The sequence below is a fragment of the Sus scrofa genome, chromosome 1 (assembly GCF_000003025.6).
Source record: "Sus scrofa isolate TJ Tabasco breed Duroc chromosome 1, Sscrofa11.1, whole genome shotgun sequence".
Lineage (NCBI taxonomy): Eukaryota > Metazoa > Chordata > Mammalia > Artiodactyla > Suidae > Sus > Sus scrofa.
Genome location: NC_010443.5, coordinates 28,731,269 through 28,755,638, shown reverse-complemented (window position 1 = coordinate 28,755,638; position 24,370 = coordinate 28,731,269). Strand labels below are relative to the sequence as shown.

Here is a 24,370-nt window from a genome sequence, read left to right as displayed (position 1 = left end):
CCTTATCATATATTTTGTGAAACTCTTCCTGATCCCAGGTTATTGTTTGTTTTCAGATTTTCCTTACGGCATTTTTTTTTTCTCTTTGACACAAGTCATTTTACAGTTTCTATTATTTAAATCTAAAAACCTATTTCAAAATGTTTTCTGATTCATGTATCAATGATAAAAAGTTATTCCTTAATATCCATGGTTATCAAGCTATTCATTTTATAAGCTTTATCATGAGATTTTATTTTTTGCAGTTAAAAATCTAAACATACTTATGAAAATTCTGAATATAGAGTTCTCATTAAGTGACAGTTTCACAAAAGCATATATGATAGAGTTGTAACATTTCACTTTCAGCAAACTTTGCTTCTTCTAATAAAGAAAAGAGAGGCCTTCATTAAAAAGGCCTTTCTTGTCCTTCTTACACTTTATATCCCACCAGAAAACACTGCCATTCAAACTAGTTTTGTCCCACTTCCTTGTTTCGGTGGAAAAAAGTACCCTCTTTCTTGTTTCAAATTCTGTGTTTTTCCTCAGGTCTTGAGGAATTACTCTCCTTAATCTATATCTCAACTGGCTTCTCTTGAGAGGCTCTTTGCTCTTGGATTTAAATATTCTTGTCATTCCCTCCTCTATAAAGATCTCCTCGACATCCTGTGTTTTCCACTAGTTACTGCCTAGCTTTTTCTTTCCTTTGAAGTGCAACTTTTGGGAGAAGCGGCAGCTCCTGATGGTCCTTCCCCTGTGGGCTGGAAGCACTCTGACTCAAGCTTCCAGGACTCTGCATCAAAACTGTTCTCTCCCAGGGCACAAATGGCCTCCTGGTTGCAAATCCCAAAGGTTTTTTTTTTTTTTTTTTTTTTTTTCTAAATGGCTTTGCCTGCAGCATATGGAAGTTCCTGGGCTAGGGATCTCATGTGAGCTGCAGCTGCAATCTATGCCTCAGCTGTGGCAATACCAGATCCTTTAACCCACTGAGACTAGCCAGGGATTGAACCTGTGCTTCCTCAGGGACCTGAGCATTTGCTGTCTGATTCTTAACCCACTGTGCCACAAAGGGAACTCCCCATAGACATTTTCAGTCCTTATTTGCTCTCTTTGGCATTGGTCACTGTTGACCACGCCTTTCCTAAATCTTCTGTTGACTCTGTAATGTGACTTTCTCTTGGGTTTCCTCTTACCTCTATGAGGGTGACTTTCCGGCCAGTTTGCTCGTTCTTCATCCCCTGTGTATCCATGTGTCCTCGGTCCTCACGGCTTTGTTCTCTGCCCATTTCCGCACTGCAGGAGGAGAAGAGAGGAGACAAGGAGCCAGTAAGAAAGCTGCTGCCACAGCTCGAATGGGGTTCTGATTTAGGGAAGTGGTGTGGGAATAAAAAGGGGAGATAAACAGGAGGATCTGAGAGCCAGTCAACAGACCATATAAGCGATGATACATGTGGGTGAGAGGCAGGGAGTTGCGAAAATAACGTGGAGACATACATCTTTGCTGGCTGGGCTCCTCTCTCACTGTATGAAAGGACAAGAATAAAATAAACTTCACTTATTTCAGAAAAAGATTAGCTACCTGGAAAAAACTAGAAAGACTTTATCAAATTAAATGAAAAACGTGTGTGGGTGTATAAGTGCAAAAGATTCCTTAATGACAAAGAAAGGGGTGAAGGAAGTTTATGCATTAGATATCCTGACCTGCTGGATGGAAAATGCTGCTTTTCAGACGGTTCAAAGAGTAAAGTATAAAATAAATATTGTGTGAATGAGTGTGTAGCAATGCAAATTGTACTAAAAAAAGAAAATACAAAAACAATGAAAAAAGGGAAATTCAAAGAATGGAAGGCAGGGTCTCTTTTCTAGGATGCCAAGGAATGGTTGAAGACATCAAAAAAGAGCTTGAAAAAAGGACAAGAATTTCAAAATCAGGCAGTAAGTAGGACTGAATAGTGACTACAGTGGACTGAATTGTGTTCTTTCGCAGGTTGAAGTCCCAACCCCTAAAGTGAATATATCTGGATACTGGGCCTTTAAGGGGGTGATTAAGGTTAGATGAGGTCACAGGGCTGACCTCCATGAAATTTAAATTAGAGATCAAAACCAAAAAGATCTCTAGAAAAACTCCTAAATATTGGAAATGAAATGACCCACATCTAAACAACCCACAGGCCTAAGAGGAAATAAAAAAGAAAATTAGAAAATATTTTGAAAGGAATAAAGATGAAACAACACAAAATTCGTGGAATACCATTAAAGCAGTCCTTAGTGGGAAATTTATGGCACCAAATATTTATTTGAAAGAAGACAGGTGTCAAATCAATGACTAGTTTCCACTTCAAAAATTTAGAAAAATAAGCACAAATTAAACCCCAAATAACCAGAAATAAGGATCAGAGTAGAAATCAGTGAAACAGAAAATAGATAAACAGGAGTTCCTGTTGCGGCTCAGTGGTTAATGAATCAGACTAGGAACCATGAGGTTGTGAGTTCCATCCCTGGCCTTACTCAGTGGGTTAAGGATCCAGCATTGCCGTGAGCTGTCGTTTAGGTCGCAGACGCGGCTCAGATCCCGCATTGCTGTGGCTCTGGTGTAGGCTGGTAGCCACAGCTCCGATTAGACCCCTAGCCTGGGAACCTCCATATGCCATGGGAGTGGTCCTAGAAAAGGCAAAAAAGACAAAATAATAATAATAATAATAAAATAAATAAATAAATGAAAGTTGAAGTGTAAAAAGAAAAGAAATAAACAATAAAGAGAAATCAATGAAACAAAGCTTATTCCTTTCAGTAAAATTGATAAATCGTTTGCCAGGCTGACTGGGGAAAACAGGGTAACGAAATAAATTATCAACACCAGGAATTAAAGAGGCAACATTATTATAGACTTTATTAATATTAAAAGATAATGAGGGAATATTTTGAACAATTATCTGTTAATAAATTCAACTACTTCGATGAAATGGATAAGTTCCTTGAAAGACACAAATTATCAATACCTATCAAAGAAATAGATAACCTTAACAGTTCTACTTGTATTGAACAAACTGAACTCGTAGGAAAATGTCTTCCAAAAAGGAGTACTCCAGGTATTCTTTTTTTTTTGTCTTTTTCTGTCATTTCTTGGGCCGCTCCCCTGGCACATGGAGGTTCCCAGGCTAGGGGTCCAATCAGAGCTGTAGCCACCAGCCTATGCCAGAGCCACAGCAACTCGGGATCCAAGCCTCATCTGCAACCCACACCACAGCTCACGGCAATGCCGGATCCTAAACCCACTGATCAAGGCCAGGGATCGAACTTGCAACCTCATGGTTTTTAGTCAGATTCATTAACCACTGCGCCACGATGGGAACTCCAACTCCAGGTATTCTTTACTGGTGTATCTACCCAAAATCTGAAGAAGAAATAGAGTGACATTAGCGAAAATGGTGGAGTAAAGATTTCTGAAAATTCTCTATCCCAAAGAAGCTACCAGAAAACTGGCAAAATGTTAGAGTCAACTTGTTCAGAAAATTAGCCAATAGAAATAACCTGGAGAATGTTTATATATACTCAAGAAGAATGACACTCAGAAGAACAGTGAGCTTTGCAGTATTTTAATTTCACCATATCCCATCCCCACTATCTGGTTTTGTGGATACCTTGAAAAAGAAAAGCCTACAAGTATGGTGAAAGTCAGCAACCTGGCAGCCACCGGAGGGAGCAGAACAGAGCTGGAGCTCTTTTGAAGCCTCATTCCCAAGGAATTACTGTTATCTGACTAGTCCCGTGGTTCCCTGGAAGATACCACTTGTAAGGCTGTCTGCGTTTGACTTATCGCAGAGCTTGCCTTTTCCCTGGGGGGCAATTACAATTAGATGTAGGGCTGTGTAAGTGGTGGACAAACAACAGACTAAAAGCTGTAAAGGAAAAGCTGGGGGATTTGAAAAGGAGTTTTGAAAAGCTCAGATATAGTCCTGGGAGTCTAGAAGCCTCACACATATGTAGGGCTATGTGCATGCAGCTGAGAAGGCCTTAGGCCCTTGCCACTGGCTGCCCTTAACACCCTATGCCAACAGGAAGTGAAGGCTATGACAGAGATGTCAACTGCATGGCTGGGTGCTGAAGGTGCACAGCACACACAGAACCTCTAGCAAGCCTGGGGGCCCTTCTGATTCCAGGTGTTTAAGGAAATCCATGTCCCATTATTAGCTGGTCGCTAACCTAACTGAGCAGAGACTCCTGCGGCCTAACATTATAATTACAGAATTAAAGAATTTGTTCAGAGAAGTGACTTAATAAACAATGAACAACTACAGTAAGTAGCAACAACAACAAACCCTGAGGAGGGGGAAGAATCTAATTTCCGGAATTGTCACATTATATCATTTAATTGCCCAGTTTCAACAAAAGATTACAAGACATGCAAAGAAGCAAGAAAGTATGAACCATACAAGGGAACAGGCAATCAGCAAGAACTGTTCCTTGGGAAGCCCAGACATTGAACTTTCTAGACAAAGAGTTAGAATCCACTACTGTAAATACGTTAAAAAAACTGAAGAAAACCATATTTAAAGAACTAAAGGAAGTGAACATCTCATCAAATAGAGACTATCAAGAAAGAAATAGAGACTATAAAAGAAAGAAGTAATACCAAACCTGCAGACTTTCCCAGAAGAGGGAATTCCCTGAAGAGGGAATTCCTCTCAACTCATTGCATGAAGCCAGCTTACTCTGATAGCAAAGCCAGACTAAGACATTATGAGAGAAAACTAGAGACCCATATTTCTCATGAACAAAATATAAAAGATTCTAAATAAAATTTTAGCAAATCAAGTACACCAATTTATAAAAAGGTTATACACTGTGACTAAATGGGATTTATCCTAAGAATGAAAGGTTGGTTTAACACTTGAAAATTATCATATATACACTTTTAAAAAGAAAAATCATATGATTATCTTAATAGATGCAGAAAAAGTATTTGACAAAAATCTAACATCTATTCCTGATACAAACTCTAAGCAAACTAGGCAATGACGGAATAAACGTATTTATTAAAAACACCTACAATAATACGCGTAATACTAAAAGACTGAATGCTTTTCCACTTACTTTCCTAAGGATAACAGAAGATAAGTAGTAGTATTCTTATCTATTCTTATTTCTATTCAACATGGTACTGGAAGTTTTAACCAGTGCAATAAGGGGAGAGGGAGGAAAGAAGGAAAGAAGGGGTAGGGAGGAAGGGATGGAGGTAGGTAGAGAAGAAAGGCAAACAGACTGGGAAGGAAGAAATTAAACTGGCTTTTATATGTCTATGTGGAAAATCTGGCGAAATCTACCAAAAAGCTATTAGAATTAACGAGACAGTTTAATAAGCTGGCATGATAAAGATCAACACACAACAATTAGTAGTATTTCCATAAATCAGCAGCAAACAATTATAAACTGAAATTTTAAAATAATACTATTACCTATGAAGTATTATCACCTATGAAATGTGCAGAAATGAACCAGTCAAATATGTGCAGGACTTATACACTAAAAACTAACAAACAGTGCTAAGAAAAATTAAGGAAGGCCTAAATAAATGGAGAACTATTTCATGTTAATGACTCAGATGAGTGCATATTGTTAACAGGTCCACTCTCCCCAAACCTATCAGTGGATTCAAGGCAATACCAATTGGAATTCCAGAAGACTGTTATAGGAATCCACAAGCTTAGTCTAAAATTTGCGTGGATGTACCAAGGACCCCGAATAGCTAAACCAGCTTTAAAAAAAAGGACAAAGCTGGAGGACCTTTGGATAATAATAAATAAAAAAGGATAGTACCTATTATAAAACTATGGTAATCAAGACAGTGTGTTACTCGTGTAAAGAGAGAAGTAGATTAATGGATCAGAATACAGTCCAGAAACAGACCCCACACTAATACTGACACCTGATTTTCAAAGAAGGTACAAAGACCATTCCGTTGAGGCATGATTGTTTTTTCTACAAATGATACTGAACCAACTGGATATCCAAATGCGAACAAAACAAAATCCTCTGATCCAAACCTCATACTATATATGAAAATTAATCCAAAACAGATCCTAGGTTTAAATATAAAACCAATTTGAATTATAAAACTTTTACCGGAAAACACAGGAGAAGACCTTTGTGACTCTGGACAAAGGCTTCTTAGATGCTATACCGAAGGATGATTTATAAAATAAAAACATTGACAAACTGGACTTCATCAAAATCAAAAGTTTGCTTTTCAAAAGCTACTGTTAAAAGAAAATTTCTGCAAATCATGTGTCTGACAGAGAACATTATTAGAATATATAAATAACATTGTGCTGTTACATAGCCAACAGTGGATAGTTTTAATTTCAGAAAGAGTGGGGGTGGGAGGATAAGACAAAGGCTGAAAAATGAGTAATCAAAGTAAGAACTTTAGAAAAAAAAGTTGCAAGTGGTAGGGTATTTGAGAGAAAAAAGGTAAACTACTTTCTTTTTATGAAGAGAGGAAGAATAGGATTATTATAAACAGAACAATATACAGTGGAGGAGAGACTGGATACTTGGAATTAACTCTTATTAAGTTATATTAAGAAGGGATTAATATTAAGAAGAGATTTCACTCATTCATTCAGTTCACATATGAGTGTTCACAAACACAGAGCTTTAGTATCATTGCTCAACTGAATTAACTTCTCAATGACCAAAACTATTAATGAAATAACGCATTCTATGTCTTAAAAAAAACTCCAGCAAACTCAAGACAAAATATATTAGCAAGTAGTGAACATTAATGTTAATTTTAGGATTATAACCTATTTGTAATGTTCCCTACTTGCTAATGCTTCATTACAAACTCTGACTTGGGCAACAGATAATAACATCACAGAGGCATGAGATACAAAAGGTGAAAGTTTTAAGACTTTTAAGAAGATGCCTTTAAATTAACCTATAAACGTTTCTTTTTGGTATTTTGGAAAGAGAGTATAACTTTACTGAAATATGTAAAAACTGTTTGCACAGAAGTGACTGACACTTCTAAAAGAAATTAAAGAATAAATGAGACAAAGAATTCAAGTGAAAGGTGGTGAGAGCCAGTCCAAGTGGCTCATTTATATATTTTGGTCAACCAACTAATAAGCAGATGTCAGAAACTGGCAGGGCTGTAAAGAAACAAAAAATTAGCTCCTGTCCATTTATTTGGGTACAATGGACTCATGTAAGTAAAGCAGAGAAATAAAGAAGTGACTTCTTTGTACATACTGGGCTACAGTGTTTCCACCTTCAACTCGCCTACTGTTTCTAAGTCATGAGAAATGTATCTTAATTCATCCTTACTTCTAAGAAATTATGAGTAGTGGGAAAGCCCAAAGGTTTTAGATGCACTTGAGCATTTAGACATATCTGAACTTCTCATGAAAATTTATTTTCAGAAGTTTCTTAAGTGCTCTAGTTCAAAAAGAGAAACCAAGCTACCCTGGCAGCCTTTAGAGGGTGGGATATTTGGAGGCTTTTTTTTGAATTCTCATCTGGAAAGCACTGTGTGGATCTCTGTATCACCTGAAAACAGGTATCCAATATATTTAGAATCTTTCACTAACATATTAGGTAAAAGTTGAAAAAATTTTATAAAACATGTTTAAAGGAGGGCACTGTTCTGATAATGTATTAAAATACGGCCATTTTTGGTTGCTGAAACAGGGTTTTCCCTTATTGATCCAGCATTTAAAAAAAAAAAAAAAGGATCCTAGTTGGGTTTGTTAACCACTGAGCCATGAAGGGAACTCCCAATTCCTGTAAATTAGACTGTCATATAAATCAGATTTTCTGAATTAGAAGAGACATATTCTTCAAAATGTCAAAGTGTATAGCAGAGTTAACTTAAATACATGTTTTCCTGAAGGACATTCAGTAGGGATCACCTCTGTGCACATGTATGTAAGCTTGTACCCAGCTGTGAAGATGGTGGTGGAGGGTTGGGAGGGCATGGCAGCTACCCAAGCTGTTCAAGGTTGTTACACTCATGTGACAGTATGCTAGTGATGTGTGAATGTTAAATTTGGGCTTAAAATTCAATACAATATGATCTGCAATGACAAAAATTGATAAGTACTTTGAGAAGGTTTTCGATATTTTTCTTTGAGGTAAAAGAAGGATTTTCTATTTACGCATTAAGTAATATAGTAAGTACCAAATAAAAATACAAGAACTTCCTAGAGATCTTTTAAAATAAACACCTCAAAAAACTTAAAAATATATAACAATAATGTTCTGGGTATTAGCATTTTTTCTTTAATGCCTCAAAATAAGCATTACATAATTTTAATTTTCTTTACCACATCATTTACTTGTTACCAGTTAATGTCATTTCAAAATGTTATTCAAATGACATAAATGACAAAAAGGGTCCACAAAAACAACACTTTACTGTAATATTTTTATTTTATTTCATATTACTTCTTATAACTTGGCAATACATATCCTCAAAGTCTAATCACTAAAATATTCTCCTGAAACTAGCTAACCTCTTTTAGAAACCAATTATCTGAAATTTAAATTCTAGTGTGATGTTACTAAAAGGAAGTGGAGACACTGTCCTTAAAAGAAAAAAAAAAAAAAACCCAACTATTTATCACTGCAAATTATTCAAGAGGAAAAGTTCCTTACTGTGTCATATATTCTGAGCCCAGTCTGAACTCCTGGAACTTGAATGACTGCTGTGAAAGAAGAAGAACAAAGAGTTAAGTCACAATCACAGGAGTAAACACAGGCGACATTCAGGATATTCACATGCTGAAAACCCACCAACTGGTTGGGTGAGAAGAGAGCATGCCTGTTCTGAACATAGGTGTCTATAAGCATAATGTATTCACTCCCATGGAAAACCAAGGAAACAGCTCACCAGATGGATTAAGCACTCTTTGTAAATAAGGTGGGCTTTCAGGTGTGTGGCAAAAAGAGTCAGTTGTGAATCAGCCTAGATTAATTCAGTAATACTATGATGTATTACTCAAGTTCTAAATTTAACTTTCAACACTGTATCTTTGTATTTTGTCAGTATACTCCATATTTTCATACTGATATTCACTGAACTGTGTGTAAAATTTTGAATCTGAAAGCTCTTTAAATCTTTGAGAAAATTTGTTCAGTATATCTATTTTATTAATGGCACCTCCATGAAAAAAATCAAATAAGCACTTTCAGCAGTGCCAGATTATACTGAGTGTTAGGTAGTACCTCTAGAGTTTGAACGCTAATTCCAAATGAAAGTGTACTATGGAAAAAGAGTGTTTGATATGAGACAGTATTTTAGAAGTCAACTCAATCTTGCTATAAAATAGGCATGAAATTTTTTTAGAGGAAATTACATGTTATAGAAAGGATCTACTTAAAATTCACATAGAGAACATAAATTGGTACTATATTAAAGTTTTGAATTACATATAAATGAAAGAGATAAACCTTATCTACCTAATTAAGTTTTTAAAATCTCAGAAAGCAACCAAAATGAAAAGAAAGAAAAGAAGTACAACTTTCTCTTTCAGTCTTAACTTCTTTGAGTAACTACTGTTTTCCCAGTCTTATCTCTACTGAAACTTGTTTTGCCTTTTTAGATTTCCTCCTTCACAATCAGATTTCAGCAAGATTTGGCACTGAATATCTTTAAACAAGTACTACTTTTCTTATCATAGAGATTTCGAGAGGATTTTGTCCTTTTCTCGACCATAATTATGTGATAGTATTGCTAGCTATAGAGCTTGAAATCAAGCATATAATAAAAGCATGAGTTAAAGTACAAGAAGACTTAGTGGTGAAAGGTTGCAGTAAGTGACCCAATTTGAAAGAACAACAAAACAACCAATCCTTGATTTTTCTCTGCTAGCTGAAGATGTTAAAATGTGTTTGGGGGGAAGCACAAACACACAGAAAATTTAAATTCAAGGACTAATGCAAATTGCAGAATAGTCTACCTGCCCTTGATCCAGAATAAGAAGCAAAGAAAACCATCAAAACTCTCAGAAAGCATCAATTTTAGCTGAATTGCTTCAGTTTTTTCCCCAGACGTATGAAATAATTCTTTTTTTTTTTTTTTTTTTTTTTTTTTTTTTGTCTTTTTGCTATTTCTTTGGCCGCTTCCGGCATATGGAGTTCCCAGCTAGGGTCGAATCGGAGCTGTAGCCACGGCCTACGCCAGAGCCACAGCAACGCAGGATCCGAGCCGCGTCTGCAACTACACCACAGCTCACGCAACGCCGGATCTTTAACCCACTGAGCAAGGGCAGGGACCGAACCCGCAACCTCATGGTTCCTAGTCGGATTCGTTAACCACTGCGCCACGACGGGAACTCCTGAAATAAATTCTAAACACAGCAACCAAATTAAAGATAAGGTTCTTCTTCTTTTTTTTTAAACTTCTGTTTTTTTTTGGAGGGGGGGAGCTGTGTCCATGGCATGTGGAACTTCCCAGGCCAGGGACTGAACCCACGCCACAGCAGCAACCCAAGCCACTGCAGTGACACCACCAGATCCTTAACCTACTGAGCCACATGGGAACTCTGTAAAATGTTTCTTTCACACAGTCTAAATATTACTTTTATCTCTTTGTCCAAGGCAAGAGTAACATCTTACCTAAATAAACATATATACAGTCAGCCCTCACCATCTGAGGGGGACTGGTTCCAGGACACCCCCACCTCCACAGACAGCAAAATCTACAGATGCTAAAATGTACTATATAAAATGATATAGTATTTGCATATAACCTAATAATCTCTCATAGACATTAAATCATCTCTAGATTACTTATAGTATCATATGATATAAGTGCTATGTAAATACTTATAAATACAATATAAATGCTACATAAATAGTTGTCAGTATGGCAAATTCAAGTTTTGCTTTTGGGAACTTTCTGTAATTTTTTTTTTTCTTTCTGAGTAATTTTGATCAATGGTTGGTAAAATCTTTGGATGCGGAACCTGTGGAGAAGGAAGGCTGACTGTATATGAAATGCAAAACTACTGCATTAAAATGAACCCAACATAATGGCTCTAATCAGAATCTGAATCTACCCCAGAGGTTGAGGGAGAAGCGGTCAGAGTGAGTTACACATTACTGTGAAGTCAGTGTTACTTTTCCTTGTTTGTTGTGACCCTGACAAATGAAGGAACATATTGCTACGTGCAGGTCTTACCAAACCTGCTTTCAATAGTCTTTCCATGTGAAACGGGTGCTGTGATGTCCTCAGAACGTCTGTTTTCGGGTTAAACACTGTCCCTGCCTTCTTTCCTACTGATCACTGCTTTACTACAGTGAGCATAACACAAGTCCTTTTTCGTGATGCAAGGTTGGCTTAACCTGTGTTCAAATCCTATGAATCACAAAGTAGTGGGGGATCCACATTAAACAATTTTGACACTTATTTGTAAAAGGACACTTATTTAATTAGGACCAATACTTCACTTCTAAACACCTTTACTCACTCATTCCTTGGTCTCAGCAGCAGCGCGCCATATGGGAAGTTACTCATGGAGGCAGAAGGAGGGGGAAGAAGGAGGTGTCTCTGTGAGCTGTTTTGTTTCACTTTATCTTTAAACAAAAAAGCCCCCAAGGCTATGAGACAATCAGCCCACAAGCACCCCCCACGGTCAAGGCCAAGGTGCATGACTGCCCTTCTTTCCCTCCTGTCCACACACACCTCTCAGCTGTTTTGTGACTTCGTTTCTTCTTCATGGACACCCTTGTTTTGGAGAGGAGGGATGAAGAGAGGAAGACGAGCAAAGCAAAGGAGATGAATGCAAGGATCAGAATCTAGACACTCCAGCTTCCCAAACCCTCACAACTTTGTCGTGATGCTTTTAAATTTAGATGCCGTGAGACAAACATCAAAGGAATGATTAATGGAATGATTTTCAGTGCCTGTATTGATTACATGAAGACTGTAAGAGACAACTCACAAATAATTTTGTAAAGGAGAAATGCGCCATGCAAACAACTCACCCAAATATTTCTATAAACTTGAAGAAGAATGTAAAATTAGGTAAATGTTAACTAATGTTTGTTGTAGCTGGCACACCAGCTTTAAATAAGGCAAGTTTATGATACAGTATATAGCTCTATTTTTCCATGCTATTTATAGACCTCCTGATTTCTACCTTCTCCAAAGAATTAATATCTGAATTTTTTAAAGCCCACTTTGTGGGAATTTTTTTGAAAAGAGTGAGGGGAAAAAACAAACAAACTAGGGCTGTTGGTTAAATTCTAATCGTGGTTCTGTCACTAACTCTCTATGTGGCCTGAGTAAGCCACTTACCTTCTCTTGGGATCTATTTTTCACCTGAAAATGTACAGGAGGTGCGCAGAATAAAAGCATGAACTATCATAGCACCATTCTCGTATTTTACAGATGAGGAAATGGAGGCCCAGAGTCACCAGGATTATAGAAGTAGCCTGAGGGTTACAGTACTGTTTTTCATTGCTTAAACAGCAATACTCTTTTTCAATACAATTTTATTTGAAAGGCTCACCTATAAACACTTAAAATTAGAATTTCTCTAGGTGCAGCTAGATTTGGTAGCCTGGAAAATCCTGCCTCCCCAGACATTCCCGCAGAGGCCCTGAGGTCTTCCTACAAGGGCTCAGAGGGGAGTTTTCAAACCACTGAACTAGACAAGCTCTTTCAGGTTTTCTCTATTGCTGAAATTTTGTTTTCAGGAGCATAATGTTATGATTTTAAGTATTCATGTAAGTTTATTGAGTCTTTGATTTTAGAATCGTATTTGATACTAAATCTTCCAATCGTGTTTTTCCTTAAGGACAAAATATTTCTCCGCATTAAGGAGCGGTTTCTAGGAGCGCAGCAAAACAAAAAGTGAGGCTGTCATCCTGATTATGACTTGTACTTCTGGATGCAACTGTGCCAATTAACAACAACAACAACAAAGACTTCAGGAACACCACTCTCAGGGCACAAGTCCTGCAGATTCAAAGCTGCATAGGCTCTCAGAGCTTACACGGAGCGACAACCAACAAGGCAGAGGGAGGTACATTCTATGATAAACAAAAATGTGCACGTATAAGAGAACAGAAGCCATGAACTGCAACTGGGGGCTTTTGAGAAGGATTCACAGAAGAGGGAGCATTAGCTAGACCTTGAGGGATAAACTGAAGTTCTGATCATTGGAGCAGCACAAAAACTATACAGATGGAGACCCCAGAGTCAGTTAAGGGTTAGAGGTTTTGTGTCTGCAGGGCACATACTCAGGAGGATGACCTGGAAGGTGAAGAAAAGAGGCCAGAACTTCTCTTCCATCTTTGAGGGGTGAGAGCTAGATTAAAATTGACCAGATTTGGACTTTAGGGACAAATATAGCATCAACTTTGATTTCTGAGCTGGGCAATCTTACATGACTTGATTTCTAGTTTAGAAAGGTACCTTGGGGAGGCAGGTAAACGGTGCCGTAAAGACTGGAGATTGGGAGCAGGGAGGTTCCACAGGCAGGGAACAGTTCCCAGGGGCTGTTTCACAGCAACATCCTGTCCAAGCTCCTTCCTCTTCAGTCCATGCTTTAAAAAGACTGGTGCCCCTTTATGGTTTCCACCCTTGTCTTTTTCATTCTGTACACTCCTCTGTCCCCACAGATTCAACCAGTATGTTTACGCTGCCAACTGGAGACTGGCACTTGCCATCTACCTCTGCAAGAACTGAAGCATGAGCCACTGCAGCTGCTGACCTGCAATACCCCCTGAAAGGGCTCAGGTGGCAATCAGGAGTGAGACGCTCTGTGTGCTGGGAAAACCTGGCAGAACAGGTCTTTGGATAGATATTTTCAGGAGAAGATTTTATGAACCCAATTCTTGCATCTCTGAGTACCTAGAAAAGGACTAAAATCCTTCTTGGTGACATCTGCTCCTTGTGATGAGCAGTAACCTTCAAGAGATGAGCAGCAACCTTCTTCAAAATGCGCATTTGACTGCATGTACAAAATCCATATATACTGAGACCCCTCCCCGCCCCCCAGCCCCCCAGCTCTTTGGAGTGGTTTCTCAGAGCTGTCTGAAATGCTATCTTCTGGGCTACAGTCCTCATTTGCTCCAAATAAAACTTAACCCACAACTTTCACGTTGCATATTTTTTTTTTAAGTTGACAATGCTAATGACTTTCAAATCAACACACTGAACCCAGATCTCGAGTTTTCTTCAAAATGATCTGGCAATTGTTAGTTTTCAGCAAATCTTTCTTTTTTTTTTTCAGTTTTACTGAAGTATAGTTAGTTTGTAAGGTTGTAATATTTCTGCTGTACAACAAAATGATTCAGGTATACATATACACACACTCATTCTCTTTCAGATTCTTTTCCCACAAAGATCATCACAGAATATTGGGTAAGTTTTCAGCAAGTCTTATGAATATGGCAGTTTTTCTGAAAACACACCTGGAGCCATACATTTTCATCAGGACTACCTGGCAAGTCCGAGTTTTCTTTTTTTCTTTCTTTCTTTTTTGGCAGGGGGAGGCTGCCCCTGTGGCATATGGAAGTTCCCAGGCTAGGGGTCATATTGGAGCTAGAGCCACTGGCCTACACCACAGCCACAGCAACGCAGGATCCAAGCAGCATCTGTGACCTACACCACAGCTTACAGCAATGCCAGATCCTTAACCCACTGAATGAGGCCAGGGATCGAACCTGCATCCTCATGGATCCTACTAGGGTTCATTACCACTGAGCCACAATGGGAACTCCAAGTCTGAGTTTTCAGCACATCTCTCCTGACCTGGTAGATGCCTGCACACAGGTACCACACGTGGCTCGGCTCAAACTGAAGTGACCTCATATTCTTAGACACTGAGATGTTCACATTAAAAACCCAGATCTCTCATTTTCCTTCATGTGGATTTTATCACCAAATCCTCTTTCTCATTTTGTTTGGCTTGCATCACTGCAACAGCCTCTCCTGGTCTTATTTCGTCAGTACTGCCTTTTTTTCCTAGTCTACTCAGAGCTTGAGAATAAGCTCTGATACAACTGATTCAATCATGTCAGCCTCCATGTTTTAAATCCTCCCATGGCTCCCCTCTGCCTTCGGGATCAAATCCAGCTCCTTCACATGCCGTGCAAAGGATCTTCTTGATCCTGTCCCTTTGCTAAGGTTTAGCTCTTTCTGTTTTTAACTTTGCAGCCCAGGCTTCAGCCATGATGAAGTATGCATGGTGACCTGTGTGTCATGCCTTAGTCCTTAGTAGCTGTTCAGTCAGCTTGGAATGCCCTTTATCCCATAAAACTAAATTTAGAAATCGACCCCTTTCCTGACCTCATTAAGTTTAAGTCAGGGGCCACTTTTACTTGCTCTCCTGCATTTCATGTAGACCTCTATCAAAACACTTAGACTATTATGCTGCAAAACTCCCGGATGTTTGACTGTCTATTCTTTTCTTTTGGCCGCACCCACAGCACACAGCAGTGCCTGGGCCAGGGATGGAACTCATGCCAAGGTAGCAACCTGAGCCATTGTGGTGACAATGCTGGATTCTTGACCGCTGAGCCACCAGTAAACTCCAGACTGTTTCTTTAAGCGAGAACTCCTTAAAGGTGAAGACAGATGGTGATTCCATTACTACACTGGAGCATAGATGAAAAATCAGGTTTTTTAAAATGGATTTGATTTTGTGCAGGTTGGCCCAGGGATTCCAGAATGATATCTATGCGAAAAAGTCTAGCAGGCAGTTAGACATACGCTTGGGGAATTCAGACAGGAGCCAGCTTTACAGATGTAGAATTCGATACATATGAAATGCCAAAGTAATATTTGAAATTATAGGGGTAGAGGATAATCCAGAAAAAAATGTTAGAGAGAAATAAAAAACACAAAAAAGATGCATCATATATCTTGGTGGAGGCTTGTATTAGAGTGGCAGGCAAAGCCAGAGAATGCTAGAGAAAGAGAGAGGGAAGAACACTGTTCGCAAACATTAAGGAAAGAGCAAAAAAGCAGGGAGATGATGGCGCTAATGACCCAGATCTGGCCTATGGAGAATTTCTTTACATGGTCTGTAAACTGCTGGAAATGGCCCTTTCCTTCATCTTGTGCTTTGTCCCTTGTCCCCTCCCCTTGTGACCAGCTAGTTTTTCAGTTTCTCTCATGAGCACTTCTGGCCACTTGAGGGCTTTTTGCACAAGCTGCTTCTAATGCCTCAAATGTATCCTCCTGCCTCCCCTGCCCCCCTTATAAAAACTAACCCATCTGCTTCTCACCACAAGGCCTCGCAGCTTCCCTTCACTGTCCTTTCACTGCCTATATGTTTAGTTTTATGACTCATTAATTACAGTTACTTTCACTCATTAAGCTGTACGTTCTGTAAGAGGAGGGACTATTTCTGTTTAATTCACCATCACACCATCCAGACAACATTCTACCACAGTGCTTGAAAAAGCAGCAGGCATTCAGTATGCGTGTGTTAAATGAGTAACCAATGAAGGCACCAAAGGGGTGGAGGAGGGAGGATGCAGATCATTGGTTGAGTGAGGGCTAGAAGAACGTGGGCGGGGAAAATGACCAAAAATACAAGTGGAAAGGTCAGCCATTGAAAGGAGGGCACGTCTTCCTTTGAGATCTGAGAGCAGCTGGAGGAGGAGGGGAAGTTACAGACATACAGAGAAAGCAGGGCTGCGAAGTTGAGGGGCTTGATGTTGGATGACGACTCTTCAAGAAAGCACAAAGTTGGCCTGGAGGAAGGGGTCAGGAGCCAGAGGGATGTGGACCTTATTCTGACCAGGCTCTGTAAAGAATGGGCAAGGGCATCAGGAAGAATAAAAAGATGATCAAGACCTCAAGACCATGGGCCCCCCTGAGGCTGTGAATCACAAATGTGACACAGAGACAACTACCCAAATGACGTGCTTTTCTTTAGCAATGATAACATTCTGGAGCAGAAGGGAGGGAAATGGACAGCTGGCTTCCTCCCAGGCCCAGGGACTGGCGAGACCTGTACACCAAGTCACACACACGCGCCTGGCATCAAACGACTAAGGAACTGCTGCTTCCATGCATTTAGTTCCTGCTGGTCTAAGTGACCTGGTTTGCAGACAGAGAAAACCGATGGCAGATAACCAGAAGGCAGGACACATCAGAAGGCCACCCCCTGCCCTTTTTAAAAATTTTTCTGCCAATTGAAGAATCATTTGGGTCATCCACTGACTCTCTGGGGACTGAACTAATCCTTAGTAAGGAGACTGGAGAGATTGATGGAGACCTGACCATTTTATCAAGCCCTTCACAGCCTTCTGCCTACTGCAGACCATCTGCCCTGTGCAACGCCATCACTGCTGACATCTCCGATCTGATCTGGAAGATTAATAAATATCTCGGTACGGCTGCTCCTATTTGTTTACCTGATCCTTCCTTCATTCCACAAACATTCACTTAGACCACCAGGAACTAAATGGCCTTTCTGCAGCCCAGTCTCGAAATGACTGATTCCTTTTTCCTCCCTATCTCAGTATGTGTACATATGTGTATATATTCATATTATTTTAAACAAAATTGTTTGGTCATGGTGCTTTTAAATGTGTTCTTTAGTTGTCTTCTTTAACCATGTACACCCAAGCACAAACCTCCCTTTTGTTTTATGGTATTTATAAGGTACACATTTATCAGCTAGAGCAGACTAAAAAAATACACACGCATTGGAGGTAATTACAAAAGTTGTGATAAAAAATGTGACACACGTAGAAGCTTGTTCACATGGAAAAATCGGATGTGAGATGTAATTTAGACCTATACTTGCTGGTGAGTTTAAGGATGGGGCAGTAGGCAGCTCTGGTGATCTTGGCCCTGGCATGTTTTTGAACGATAATGCTTTCCAGTCAGTGGCTCTGCAAGCTGGCATGACGTGGCAGACAGCATTTTCTCACAAGGGAGATGTCAGCCTCTGGAGGTCTATCAGACATTCTCTCTCCCTCATGCAAGATACAGCAGCGTGTAAGAGACGCAGGCTTAAACACACCCGCAGGGGGGCAGGAATTGGGGTAAAAAGAAACAAAAGACTCATCAAGCATAAAAAAGTTTAAAGAGTGACAAAAGCAAATCTGTTCCAATATGTTCAAAGAGATCTTCCATTGTGCGCATGGTTTGGGAGGATGAAAGAGACTTTCAAATTAAAAAAATATATTTTCCTTTCATATCAAGTGAAGGAGAACCGTGCTAAAATCAGAGAAGATTATGACCATGTTATTACAACCGCGAAGTGATACAACGCTAGCATATAGTTAATTTTCCATGGTTTATGTAAATATTATAAAATAGTCAATTTCTGAAGCAAAGGAAGTAAATGGTAATCAAGAGATATCTAAATTTAATTGAGACTTTTATATGTATTCAACACATTGAGCCCCACATAAGTGGATGCATCTCTATGTGACACTGTTGTTTTTAGGTAGGGTAGTTTATGCCTCCAACATGACGACTTATATACTTGCAGGTAATGGAAAAACGAAAGCAAAATTTCCTTAACAAGATCTTAAAATATGGGTCACCATGCTGTACAGTAGAAAAAAAAATTGTATCAGGGAAATAACTATTAACAATTAATAAAATAAAAATAAATAAATAAAAAGATACGTTAAAAATTGTGATTTAAGGAAAAACACACATATCCATAAATGTCCAAAATATTATATATTATATATTTTTTCTATTAAAGTAAAGCTGTAGTTCTCAACTATGGGGTGGGGCTGGGGTAATTTTGACCCCCAGGGGAGACTGGGCAATGTCTGGAAGACACTTTTTATTGTCACAACTGGAGGAGGTTAATGCTTGGGGATCTAGCGGATAAAGCCAGGGATGCTGCTAAAGATCCTATAATGGACAACATATTTCCCCTAAAGGATTATCCTGCCCCACATGCCAACAGTGCCAAGGCTAAAGGGCAATTTGCAACTAGGAATGATTGGTGGGAATTCTCTCAATAAGGTCTTTCACATTTTGGATTTGTAACAGATTATAAGAGAGATGTTATTGATAATTAAGGTAAATTATCATCATGAAGAGCAACCACCATACTACTGCATCAAATGACCCTCAAGGTCACTGTCAGAGACAGCAAGGGCCAAGCAGCACATTGGTTTGATCCTGTACAATATCACTTACTTTATAGTGGGATGTATCTCATCATTCAAAGATTAAATGCCTTCTCAGAGTCATGAAGGAGTCCTACAAATACTCATCCAGAGTTTACCGAAACAACTGTGAGGTCTTTATTGAGAATGTATGTATCCTCTGAACTGAGTTTTCCTGGTAGATTTGGGTAAGAAAGTAAGATGAGGATGGGTTCAGAGGGGTGAATCCAGCTAAACTGGAAAATAACTTTGCCCTTATGTTCTTTCGTATGAATTTTAAGTAACAGGAGCTAGGGAGACAGCAAGAAAATGAAACACACGCTGAGTTCTGGGGCAGAGATTCTGGAGGCTTTTGGAGTTCCTTCCTGCAGAACATTTGGGGACTTGACTGTTGGGAGTGGAATCTCCACATGTGAGGTAACTCAGACTGGTTCTGCTGTCACATCCTCGGGGTTCCCCTACTTTCTTTGCGGGACATGGTATCTCTTTATACTAAGAGATATTTTTCAAATCTAAATAACTTTTTTTTTAAATTAACATTTTTTTCCTTCAAAACATTTGCAAGTTATTGAAACAAACTATGTAGAAAAAAAAAACCTATCAGTGTTGTTTGCCCTGAGATTCTTCATGGGACCTCAATAAGCACTTTAATTTTAATTTACTTGTAAGTTAAAATTTTGACTTAGTTCTTTTCAGATTAAAAAAAAAGAAAACTTCAGATATTCCTGGAATTTTTAAAGCAAATCCAAGCATATATTAATTTTCATCTATTTAATATAACAAGTTAGAGATTAAATCAACTCTAATTTCTTTGATAAACAGAATTACTAAAGTAAAAAATACATAATAAATTTATATTATTCTTTGGCATCAGGAGGGAGGCAATAATAATTACGATTGTATTCAATGATTTAGTGCACATGAACTAACTTTTAGGTAGCTGGAAAATCTGCTGCTACTGTCCATGATAAATTTGTTGTTGGACTTTAACACGGCAATAAAATCACATAATTCCTATGGTTAAGAATAATTCAGTGTGCTCCTGGGAAGTGATTTTTGAAAACAGTGATACATAGCACAATTAATCCAGGCTTTTATAAACACCTACTTTTGGGATGAAGAGGGTAAATAAAAATTGGATATTTTATAGATTACAGTAGACCATGCACATTAAAGACGACTTATCCATTGTCTACTGTTACCCTGATAGGCTGACAGAACTACCAATGTAAAATTGTGTGCGCATGTGTTTGACTGGACAAGAAACTACTGTGGAATTATCTGATGCTTTAGGGTTGGTTCTCTCTGTTCTTGTTTTGGACTGGACAAGCAAATAGCTGTTCCTGAATATAACTGGAGTATGAAGTTTGGTTTGGAAGCCAACTCTTTTTTTTTTTTTTTTTTTGTCTTTTTGTCTTTTTGTCTATTTTCTAGGACTGCACCCGTGGCATATGGAGGTTCCCAGGCTAGGGGTCTAATCAGAGCTGTAGCCGCCGGCCTACACCACAGCCACAGCAACACGGGATCAGAGCCACATCTGCAACCTACACCACAGCTCATGGCAACGCTGGATCCTTAATCCACTGCGGAGGGCCGGGGATTGAACCTGCAACCTCATGGTTCCTAGTTGGATTCGTTTCCAATGCGCCACAACGGGAACTGCCAGCTCTTTTGAATTAACCTAACCTGTTCTCACTGACTCTACATGCTAAGCAAAATACTGAAATAACTAAAATGCTTTTCTCAGATGAAGAGATGAACTATAATGGATATTTTAATAATTATCTTGGAATAGAAAAACTAATAACTATTTGTCATTTAAGGAGTTTTTTAGAGAAAGTCAAAAAGAAAACATCACAGTAATTTTCCACATTCACAGAAACAATCTAACACTCCTGTGCATAATTATTAGTAACTGCCTGGCATTTATACAAAAACATAGTTGGTTGTGTTAATACTGAAAAAAATTATTGAAGGTAGAAGGTACTCTTCTATCACAGGTTTCATTACTTAAAAATTAAAAAAAAGAAGAAAACCAAGCATTTTAGAAATTAAAAAAAAATCTGGGTATTTGAGAAATTAAAAACAAGATAATTAGGCATTTACTATCTTGACATACACAAAAACTTGGAATGAATTAAAGACTTAAATGTAAGCCCTGACTCTAAAACTCCAAGAAAACTTAGCCAGTAAACACTCTGATATTGGATCTTGGTAATATTTTTTGAATCTGTCTCCTCTGGCAAGGGTAACAAAAGCAATAATCAACGAATGATTCTACATCTCACTGAAAAGCTTTTGCACAGTGAAAGAAACCATTAACAAAATGAAAAGGCAACCTACTGAATGGGAAAAGATATTTGGAAGTGGCATAATTCAATAAGGGGTTAATATCCAAAATGTACAAAGAACTCATGTAAAATATGAGACTATCCAATTGAAAAATGGGCAGAGGACTTGAATAGACACATTTCCAAAGAGGACAAACAGATGGCCAACAGGTACATGAAAATATGTTCAACATCAGTAATCTTCAGGAAGATACAAGTCAAAACCACCAGATATTACCTCACACCTGTCAGAATGGCTGTCATCAAAAAGACAAAAAATAACAAGCGGTGGCCAGAATGTGGAGAAAAGGGAATCTTTGTGCACTGTTGGTGGGAATGTAAATTTGTGCAGCCTCTGCGGAAAACTGTATGGAAGTTACACAAAAAATTAAAAATAGGACTGCCGTATGATCTGGCAATTTCACTTTTGAATATTTACCCAAAGAAAACAAAGACACTAATATGAAAAGATGTATGCACCTCTATGTCTACCGCATTATTTACAAGAGCCAAGATATGAAGCAACCTAAGTAAGTGTCCACTGATAGATGAATGGCTAAAGATGTGTGTATATATACACTGGAATGTTACTTAGCCATAGAAAGAATAAAATCTTGCCATGTGTGAAAACATGGATGGATTTAGTGGGTATTACGCTCAGTGAAATAAGTCAAAGACAAATATCCTATGATTTCACTTACATGTAGATTCTAAAAAACAAAACAGGGAGTTCCCATTGTGGCTCAGTAGGTTATGAACCCAGCTAGTATCCAATTGAGTCCTATCCCTGGCCTTGCTCAGTGTGTTAAGGATCCGGCATTGCTGTGAACTGTGGTGTAGTCTGCAGACGTAGCTTGGATGTGGTGTTGCTCTGGCTATGGTGTAGGCCGGCAGCTGCAGCTCTGATTTGACCCCTAGGCTGGGAACTTCCATATGCCACTGGTGCAGCCCTAAACCAAACCAAACCAAACCAGACTCATAGACACAGAGAACTGGTGGTTGCCGGGGCCGGTGGGGGAGGGGGGGTTGCAAGGTGAAATAGGCAAAGGCAGGCAATTAAGTGGTATAAACTTCCAGTTATAAAATAAATAAGTCACAGGGATATAATATACAGCAAAAGGAATATAGTCAATAACATTGTAATAATTTTGAATAGTGACAGATGGTTACTAGACTTAATGTGGTGATCATCTCATAATGTATTTAAATGTTGAATTCCATGCTGTACACCTGAAACTAATACTGTGTGTCAACTATACTTCAACAAATTAAATGAAAAGATGGCAAATGTGTTCCATTGGTGGGTGAAAAATATTAAGTATGATCCTAGGTTCATCAAAACAAAGAAGAGATAGGAACAGACACGTGTACATATGCAGAAACCACTTTTGACAGGATATACAAGAAACAGATGAACATGAAAACGAAAAGGACAGTCTTATTTTTCATTTATACTATTCTTCACTATTTGGATTTTTAAAACTATGAGCATATATTACTTTTATAGCATAAATCCTTAAATTAATCAGAAATTTTAGCAAAGGAATTTTAACACCTTTCCTCCCCAAATAAATGGATGATATTGATTAATGCTTAGGCTAGTAAAAAAAAAAAAGTCTAAAAAACAAAAGGTCCAGGATATAAATACAAATAAACTATTTTTTTGTCCCTAAACCTTCTGAGTTTCTTTTCTCTCTGACAGAACCTATATTTTTCTTTCTATGAGATGCAGATTTATAGCACACTGTGACAAGAATGTACTGGAATGAGCATGAGGAAAACATTCCCCTACACCCCTGTGGTATAGGTTAATTTGTCTGGGGACCCTGGTCAATTGCGGAGAGTACCGAACAAGACTCGTGTCCTCCCCCTGCAGTGGAAGAGCCAAACGCTGCCATCACCCACTAACACGCCGATGAACTAGATGAAATGCTGGAAGGTACCTGGCACATTTAGCAACAGAACAGGTGTGTTCCACTTGGAAGAACTTAGGAGATTCAGCAGCTGCCAAGCTATTAAAAGGTATAATTTTACACCTTATTCTATCGTCTGAATAGAAATAATTTTAGAGAAAGAAAACTATTAGGAGGTTTACTTCCTTTTTTCCTTAAAAAGTACAGAGAAGACAATTCTATAGACTTCCACGTGAAGAAAGGTACAATGAAACAAACATAAAACAGGGATGGAAAAAAACCAGCGTGACGTAAAGCACGGCTGTGCAGGGAACAGCTGTCTGTGTTGCTGACTCGGAGGTGGAGGAAAAAGGGTACAGGCCTGAGAGCACGGAGGCCACTCCCACCAGGGGTGTCACTCTAACGAACCTCTTATGAACTTTCTGTGTCCATCTCGATTTCCTCACCTACAAAGTGAAAGAGCCTACTAGAATCATCAGGGCTGATCTCTAAGGTCCTTTCCAAGCCACCAATTCTATGGTTCTGTGAACACAAGGCCCCTTCCCCCCAATTCTAGCCACTTATCAAAGACCACGTTTCACGTTCTTTTTTTTTTTTTAATATATCTCCTTGATGATAATAAAAATAAAACTTGCACATGAAATTAAACATCTGATAGAATTTGTGGTAGGTGTATAAGGCAGGATCTTGATAAAATCAAACCATACGTGCTCTGATAAAGAAACTAAACTGAAGAAATACAACTCTGCCAGGTGCTAAGGAAGCCCAGTTACCCATTTCTCAAGGGCTGGCTGTTTGTGTCATGACTCCAGTGCACCCACAGCAGTTTGGTTCCCTGGGTCATTCACGTTTCTCAGGGACTTCTTACTTAAATATGGATCAGTCCTTGTATTTTCTCCAACAGGGAAGAAAAACATCATCTCTCCACGTGGTACATTCCTAATAGGAAAGATATATACCTGCACCATTCCACTCTAACACATGGATTGAAATCAAATCATGTTCTTCATGACAAAGCAGGTCAGATCATGCTCTTCAACA

At 38.7% G+C, this 24,370-nt stretch overlaps 1 protein-coding gene across 1 annotated transcript in view; it reads right to left on the bottom strand.

Moving 5' to 3' along the window:
- AHI1 (Abelson helper integration site 1) overlaps positions 1–24,370 on the bottom strand; it is a 194,193-nt gene that overhangs the window by 4,833 nt on the left and 164,990 nt on the right. Inside the window, 2 exon segments of the mRNA XM_003121183.6 lie at positions 1,173–1,272; positions 8,638–8,687. Coding sequence (XP_003121231.4) covers positions 1,173–1,272; positions 8,638–8,687 — 150 coding nt within the window.